This window comes from Austrofundulus limnaeus, unplaced genomic scaffold, assembly GCF_001266775.1.
Source record: "Austrofundulus limnaeus strain Quisiro unplaced genomic scaffold, Austrofundulus_limnaeus-1.0 Scaffold619, whole genome shotgun sequence".
In the NCBI taxonomy this organism is placed as follows: Eukaryota; Metazoa; Chordata; class Actinopteri; order Cyprinodontiformes; family Rivulidae; genus Austrofundulus; species Austrofundulus limnaeus.
Window position 1 is genome coordinate 255,110 of NW_013953021.1, and position 8,891 is coordinate 264,000.

General features: G+C 39.7%; 1 protein-coding gene across 1 annotated transcript in view; it reads right to left on the reverse strand.

Moving 5' to 3' along the window:
• fstl1b (follistatin-like 1b) overlaps positions 1 to 4,386 on the reverse strand; it is a 27,730-nt gene extending 23,344 nt beyond the window's left edge. The window contains exons 1-2 of the mRNA XM_014027146.1: positions 4,222 to 4,386; positions 4,069 to 4,125 (exon numbers count right to left, since the gene is read on the reverse strand). Coding sequence (XP_013882600.1) covers positions 4,069 to 4,125 — 57 coding nt within the window. The 5' untranslated portion in view covers positions 4,222 to 4,386. The remainder of the gene's footprint in view (positions 1 to 4,068; positions 4,126 to 4,221) is intronic.
• Between the last annotated feature and the right edge of the window lie 4,505 nt (positions 4,387 to 8,891).

Consider the following 8,891-nt stretch of genomic DNA (forward strand, 5'->3'; position numbering starts at 1 on the left):
CACACACACACACACACACACACACACACACACACACAAACACAAACACATTCATACTCACAGCATTTTTTCTCTCCCTATAATTCCCAACCCTGGCCACACAGCCGCACTACATTTCTGAGCCGCTTATCTTCAAACACAGCGATTTCCCACCTCCAGAAGCAAGCAGGCGTTCGCTGTGATAATAAACGAAGAGGTATAGCATCCTCGTTTGAATAGTCTATACTCCTGCCAGAAAATAAAACCATCAGCACAGAATATCACGYTGTTACCTGTCGTTCATTTACACCAGCCGATCATCTAAACTAAAATGCCCCCMCTCTTCTCCGTTAAACTCATCAGACCCCTTTCTGAGAGGGCTTCATTCCAACTTGCTGACCTCTTTTGGACAGCCCAGCGGCATGCCAGTTCAGGCTCTTCCCACGGCCGTCAACAGGCCATATATTATCGAGGTAATTACCTAAGGAGAATAGATGCCTTTCTACCGCCTCGCGCGTTTACAACGTTCAGGCGCTGCCTGCTGCGTTGCTCCGTCTCCTCCACGCCATCCCTCACAGAACATGACCGTGAATTCGATAAAGGCACAACACAATGGCACATTTAGMAGCCAGCAGGCAAAGACGGGGAAAGCAGTGGAAGGTCAGCAGGGAGGGCCTACATGCCGGGGCTTTGAGCGATGTTGTTGCAGCTGGTGCACTAATGGCCATCTGCATTATGCTGCAAAAATAGACTCGACAACTGGTCTGTTTAGTATTTAGCGGACAGYGAATCGGCTTTCTAATTAGGTAAATGCTCTGTGTTTACGGCGTTGTCCTGTAATTGTGTGTGTCAACACAGCACAWAGCCAGGTGTTGAACAGCTGCGTCGCTAAAGCTTAAGGACATCACGTGCCAACTCGTACAATGTATAATTTGGTAAACACAGTCACTCACTATCGGACCAAAAGTTTGATGAAACATCACACTTTGCCCTGTAATTTTAAAAGCTCCAATGACAAGACGGCTAGCTAGGCCGCAAGTCAGCCCTTTTACAACTAAAATGTAAAGCATTGTCTCGGCTAGAACTTGTTTCCTGGCAACCTGCATCAAGATGCTGGTTTAGCTGTAGTTTGTGAGCTCTAGGGGTCCTGGTAGTTTGAACTATTGTTGTTGAGGAAAACAAAGCAAAATGTAGTATCTCGCGAGTAGAGCTAACTRGCTGCTTGTTGTGAAGAATTTGCTGTTTGGATATATTTCTACARAACCAGGTGAGGAAAATGACCTAAAGTTGCCCTTTTTTTCCCTGCAGAAGACACAAATATAATAATTACATGTAGAGGGATTTTTAGGGATGTCCCGATCAGATACGCAGTATCGGTATCGGTGGCAGATATGGCCATATTTTCAAAATCGGGTAGAATCAGATTTAGTCCTGTGATCGGGCCAATCCAGCTTTTGCGACAGTTTTCAGTATCATCATGCTTTACAACTGCTGTTAAGAAGTCAAGACGCACCCAAGTATTCAACCGTGTCCACAGTGTGGGAACACTTTTCAATGGAAAACAATGATGCTGATACTGCATCTTGCAAAATCTTCAAACTGGATGTTACTCGTGGTGGGAACAGCAGGGCTCGCTTTAATACTACCAACCTTGTCACTTGGAAAGAAATAAAAAAATAAAGCTATTGTATCGTATCGGATCGGTATCGGAAAGACTAATCATTAAAAAAATCGGACTGTATCGAGAGCCAAAAACTCTGGATTGGGACATCCCTAGTGTTTTTTGGGAGGGGTTATTTGAACAATATGTCAATACTCAACTATAAGGTTTGACAGATGYTTTTGAAGAAAACAACTTACAAATGAGGAAATTACACAACTAATAACACTAAAGGATGTTGGCATCTCCCAAACCATCCAGTTGGATGTTAGCAACATTTCAGATTCATGACAATAACTTCTTCAACACAGACTCATCCATGGGTTCAGATCAAACTGGGTTTAAATAATCACAGAAACACATCTTGACATCACGAGAAATGTCTTGTTTACCAGTTCTTGTGTGTTGTTTGAACAGGTCCAGAAGGCCTCAGGTGTTAAATTTTGGACAGCAGAGAGAATTAGTGGTTAGCACTGTTGCCTCAACAGGAACATCTTGGGTTCAAGCCCAAGCTGGACTTGGAATCTGTTTGTGTATGTTTGCATGGGTTTTCGCTTTGCCTCACTGCAGTTCAAAAGTACGTTAGACTGACTTCATCCCCAGGCAGAAAGAGATCTGTGATTTCAGTACGATTCCACATTTCTTCACTCTGCTGTTGTCTTTAGTCTCTGTTCTCTACATGTTTATTGTAAATATTTCTATCATGTTTTTTCTTTGTCTCTTCCAGAAGAAGGTGCACCTGGACCAGTCCCGGACCAGTTCTTCTGTGTTTGTCTGTGTCTCTTTCCTGTCCCTCAACCAGCCGGTCGAGGCAGGTAGCCACCTGTCCTGAGCCTGGTTCTGCTGGAGGTTTCTTCCTGATTAGCAGGGAGTTTTTCCTCTCCAGGTTTGCTCAGGATGGGAGACTGTGATGAAGTGATTCAACGCAATCTGCTGGTTTCTTCTTTAGATTATTCTTTTTATGTACAGCGCCCTGAGACAACATATGTTGTGACTTGGTGCTATATAAATAAACTTGAATGAATAATAAGAATTTATCTAGTTGAATAACAGTAAAAAATATAATAAAATAATTAAAGAGATCAGACTGGTTGGTCAAGATGATATCACACCTCAGTCTTATGCAGTTTTAKTCTCTACTGGAAATGGCACATTTTCTGGGTGCTGGTTACTTTGTTCCTTTGCCAGTTGTGTACTGTAGCAGTTTTGGTCACTTTGTACCCAGACTAGATACAAAAATCAGCTCCTGCCACAGAACTCTAGCCAATGAGACAAATAAATCCATATTACAATAATCCACCCATCTGGATAAAATTAGGTTGAGGGCTATGATCACAGGATAAAACAATGCTTTTAAGAATAATTAAGAATTAAGAGGAAATAGTTGAGGACCTAAAGTTATAGCAAACAGATTACTTTAATGTTGGAAAAGAGTTTTTGGTTATAAATTTAGGGCTAAGATTATAGAGTAAAGGAATATAAACAAATTAGCAATGGTATAGACATGGGTACAAAATGGCAATGCCTTATTATGATGTGATGCACAGCTACATAAACTGAAACCTCTGTCTCCATTTGATCTGAACCAGTCCTCTTTATAAAATGTAAGGATTTATAAAAACATCCAGTTTTCAGTCTGATAAATGTTAAGTTTTTGTTGTCTAGTACTAAAACTTCACTAGTCCAGTTATCGTGTGGCTCATCCCATCATGCTGCCTCTAACAACACATTATCTCTGTGTGTTTACTCAGAGGCTGGACCACTTAGCGCTGCAGTGTGAGACCCATATGGTGAGCCTTCTCACAGCTCTTGAGAACATCCACGACCCCTTGAGCACGCAAACTCAAATCACCGCCGACCACCCGAACATGGTGTGTGTGTGCTGGCAGAGCAGCAGCCGGTTGGTGGGGTCAATTTATAATAAAATATCCTACAGTACTGATGAAGAGACCCATCAAACCCCCCAAAAACAAAAAAAAAAAGAGATTTTGAGACATGAACACACACTAGGCCACCATTCAGTCTCTCTCACAACCATCTGTCACTAATGTATCACTTTCTGCTCTTTTGGCTTTGGTTGAGCTGCTGGCAATGGATTTTTAAAAAATGCGGTTCAGCTGTGTGTTTTATTCAGTTTTATCCAGAATGTCTAATGAAATTAATCAAGGTAAACTGTGAGACTGGTTTAGAAGAGTAAAAAAAAGACCAAATGGTAAAAACTATATTGCAGTTTTTTCATGTTTCATTTACACCACATTCCAATCCCTCCCAGATGTTTCTTCTCCTTGAACAAAGCAGCTGTGTTACTTCAGTCCAGCTTGTTGCAGGACCGTTTTAAAGTGTCAAACAGAGACACAAAGCAAGGTGTTATCTACACAGAACTGTTTTATTTTATTTTTTTAAATAAAAGTTGAAAGCGTATAACTTACCTCGGCGTTACAGAGAGCCACAGCCAGCAGAAGGAGCGGAGCGACACTTCGCAACATCTGGAAACAAAAAGAGAAAGTGAGCTTTTAGTGAAAGGACGGAAAACAGGAGGACGTCGTGTCTTGTTTAAAAAAAATAGATTTTTATTTTTGTACCGTTTTGTTAAAGTGGTTCCTTTGAGGGGAAAAGGGRGGCTGCTTGTCGGGATGTGTGCGCCGGATAGAGTGGAGCTGAAGGTCCGTGGTTTGGAGAAATTTGAGGAGAGCTGAGGAATTCCCGAGTCCGTCTGCCTCCCCTCCTCCTCTTCCTCCTCMTCCTCCTCCTCCTCTCAGCGCCTCGGCCAATGAGAATGCCTGGACTCCTCAGAGGAGAAACACAGGAGGGGGAGCTGCTCAGTCCATTCTCTAAGTCTTTTAAATATTGAGATTTTACAAAACCTCATGGTCTGACAAATGAAGCCAATGTGGGGAAAAATAATTAATGAATAAAAATATTCTATAAACAGCTAAAATCTGCTGAAAAGGATGTCCACTTGTTAGTTTATGTTTTGAACTGCCAACCTGATCAATCCTGGGTTTAACTAAAGGGATCGTTCTGATCTTTTGAAGTGGGGTTCAGTAAAAAAATATCTTACCTGCTATGAATATATTTAATGCTCTGAAATTAGTGTACACTGTTCTGGAATTATTTTTCATTCATATTTAATTTCACATTGGTGGCAAAAATATCTATTAACAACAATATTAACTTTTATTCAACAGGTCTCTTTTGCAACGTACACATTTTCTGTCTGTGGGAGGAAACCATAGTGCTCRGAGAAAACCAASCACAAGGAGARCATTCAAACTCCACACAGGAAGACCCAACCGAGGATCAAACCTGGGACCTGTTTTGCTGTGAGGCGTCAGCGTTAACTGCTAAGCCGTTGTGCTGCCATATCCAAATCAGAACAAACAAGCTTAGTTTGGCTAAAAATTCCCCAAGTCTAAAGTTTCCTCTTAAAAATTATCCATTTTCAGCTCACAGTAAACCCGCGTGTCTCTCTGAGTTTCAGCAGTTAGGTGAAAACAAGTCCAAAACGATGGAATGCTCCTTCAGGGCAGGAAAGAAGCAGCAGAGTTCAAGTCTTGTTGACAAGGGATGGGAGGGAGAAGCAGGAGATAAAGCAACAGATCGGGGCCTTGTCCACGGTAACAAGGACGTTGCTCCAGTCTGTTGTTGTGAAGAAAGTAAAGTTCTTGAAACAAGTTGCTGATACAACCTCTTYGTAGGTTGGCTCAGGGTCAGTCTCACTTGAGGAGCTGGAGAGTGTTGCTTGGGAGAGAGATGTTTGTGTTCCCTCCTGGACCTACAGCCTCTGTGTCCTGACCATGAAAAGCAGCAGAAAATAGACGGATAGAATAATAAATAAGCAATGTGGAAAAATCTAAACAGAAAGAAGCACAGAAACATATCCTAAAAAGAAATCATCACTTTGGAAACAGTTTAAAAAAATCAGCTGTTCTCATCAAAAACTTTTTTTATGTTTTTCCCTTTAAAACTGCAAAGACTGTTTCAAAGTCTGACACAATAAAACATAGCYATGAATTGCCATTGTTTTCACCTGCAACTGACAGTTACAAGCCATTTTTCTGAAGATTGATTTCTTTTAGGGATACAAGGCAGAATTGCCAAGAMCAAAATCCCTCAGGTTGCTGTTTTAGTTTTCCTTTAGTCGTAGTTCTCTCAGCCTTCCTAATATTACAGTTGAATGTACAGTACTGTATGTTTCAGCTTTTAATGAGCTGTCGCCTCACTGATCTTTGAATTCAAGCTACAACTTGTCCCTTTCAAACAGCATCCTTCAATTAGATCCCCTGCATGCTCAGAAACCATCAGTAAAAAGTATTTTTTGGGCCTAGTGCACTGAAAGATTAATGTCGAAAGGTTGAAAGAAAGTATTTTAGCGTTTCATACCGCGACTGGTGAGCGTGCATCACCAGTGAGTAATTAGAGTAATTAGGAAGGACGTCTAAGGCTCTGAACACAGCGGCACACTGAATTTTGAATATAAAGAGGAGAATAAATTATTTTTGCACTGCAAGCCATCAATTATAACATAACCTCATCCTCTCTCGGTAAATCTCATTTTTAAACGTGCTGTTGTTTTACACCCTGGGGGCTTTTTACATTTGTGACCTGTAAGCACATGGAGAGAAAAATGAGAAACTGATTTTTTGTTTCTTATTCTAATGTTAGTTTAATTTAGCTTTATTTTAGTAAGACTATGCTTGGCAGTAATTTAGAAAATGAGTCATTTTTTCTAAGAAACAAAGTTTGAGTCTGTAAAATGAACTTGCATATAAATAAGTAAACATTGCACTTTTTTTGTTTGTTTCAAACTCTGCAGGCCGATAAGATCTTGCTTGATCTCACCTGAGCGAGTGCCCAAAGGGTTTCATGGGCATAAGTCTGAAAATTTAAAATCCTTTTCCGTGGGCATGGTGTTAAAAATAAATTAGCTTTCCGTTGTGCTGGTGTCTTCTTCTCAATTCTCCTTGAGGCAAGGTGACTCRTGGCCCGAGGCCAAAAGTCCAAGACCAAACTGTCAACAATCATCTCACTCTGTGAGAAACYACAGATGTCAGTAAATGACTTGATACAATTTTCAGAAGTTTTACTTAGATTTGCTTTGAAAATAATAATCATGRACAAACTTTGCACCTTTCTTTTAATTGCTCCTCTCATAATACAAACATAAAGAAGAAGCTGTTCAATATGGGTGGGCGTATTAATCAAAGGATCGATGGTATCAATACCAAGATGAGCATCTTAACGGATCAACAAAAGTGTGATGATATTGATACTTTTGCTTACACTTTATTCATACTACTGACTTAACTTTTCATGAACAAAGTGAAAATAAAGTCAGTAGAGAGTCTCCAAGTCATTTGGAGTTCATTGTTCCCACATGCAATGGAAAGTTATTTGTATACTTTTATTACATTGTTGCACTAATAACTTTTTAAAATTGTTCAATGTTCATGACATTTCCAGTAAAAGATATCTAAATCAGCAACAGCCCTGTGTCAATAATACCACCAGTATCATGATTCTTGTGTTTTGGTTATTTTTGTTAGTATTTTTCAGATAGTTTTTCATTGTTTGCTATAGTCTTATTTTCTCATTTCCTGTTTTCAGTTTCCCGTGCCATGTTTACCTCTGTCAGCTTCTTAGTGTTTTTCCAGCCTGCCACACTCACCTGTCCTCTGTTGTAATCACCCAGGTGTTTCAAACTTCCACTCAGCCCTGTTTGTATTTAAGGATCCTCTCTTCATTACTTCAGCGTCAGACCATTGCTGACCCATGTCTGTTCTGTCCTCATGTTCATGTTCCTTCCAAATTTTGATTTATTGTTTTGTTATCTTGCCACCATGTTGACCTTTTTCTTTATTAAATTATTTTTATTACTTTAAGTTTGGTCTGCCTGCCTGCATTTTGGGTTCTCCTCACTATCAAGCTGTGACACCCAGTATTCCAGTATTGCACTCCTTCCTATTGGTAGGAGACTGAATATTTAAATTATATTAGTATTAAATGYTTTTAAACAGCTTTATGACTTCTGTGTGATCAGTTCTTTTTTTGTTTAACTTTTATGTTATTGCCATAATTGCACATATGTATCTCCGTTGATTCTCCGGTTGGTCAAATGAGATTTTTTTTCCTGTCTAATTTCCTAACAATTACAGACAGGAAGTCCTGATGCATCTCAGTAATCCAGGTAGAAAAAAATTCAAAATGAAAGAAAATAAGTAGGTCCTCTGGATGGGTTCTTCTTTAGTGAAACGTTTCATCTCTCCTCCAAGTGACTTCTTCAGTCTGATGAGTTTCAGGTGAACTCAGCCTTGTAAGCACTGCCTCCACATGTTGGACAAACAGGTTAGTCACATGCAAAAGAGGGCCATCGCCTAACAATAAGCTTGATTATCTCTATTGTTCATATGGTCATGTGGCCCATCACCTGACTTATTGATTTGGATGCTTCGGCTGTGGTTATTTGGTGTTTTGTTATCTGTATGTAGTGAGTGCAAGCGGGGTTCAACGTCCCCTAGTTTTTGTCTCTCTTTCCCTCCTTTTTTTGGGTATCGTTGGGTCCCTCCCTGATTCACACCTTTTGCTCACAGGGGGCTGAGTCATACTTGCAATGACAGCATTGTAGGAGGAAGACAACTGGACACGAAGGCCTCCACCTCAGGCAGGAAAAGTGAAACTATAGCAAAGACAAACATGTTTTTCTTGGCAGATTAAAAAAAGCTTCTGTGTGAGCTGGGTTTTACAGAAGAGGAACGGCGGGTTAGAAAAAAGCATTTCTAAAAAAATGTGTGAAAATACTAAGTTTGATTTTAGTTACAGTGGAGGTTTTGGAATTGGTCTGTGCTTGTCTCTGAGAAAATCTGAGTTTAAACAAAACCTGTGTTGTACACTTTTGCATCACTGTCAAATTACCATTATATTTATCTACATTGAATGTTGTGGTGTTATTTACAAATGCAAATATGTCATTTCACACTCCACTCTTTTTTTCACGATTTTTTATTATTTTTTTTTTTACAATATAACAGGATTTTCTTGCAAAGTGTTGGTTGAATTTGGATGCTCTACTTCACCACATCCTGTGTAGCAGTGTACATCATCTTGAAATCACTGCTCTTAAGAGTATTTTAGTTGGTTGGTCTGACATAAAAATAACTTAGATTTGATTCGGTCATCATACATGTACAAGTACAAGGCAACAAAATGCATTTTAGCATCATTAAACAACAAATGCAGAGTACATTATATATAT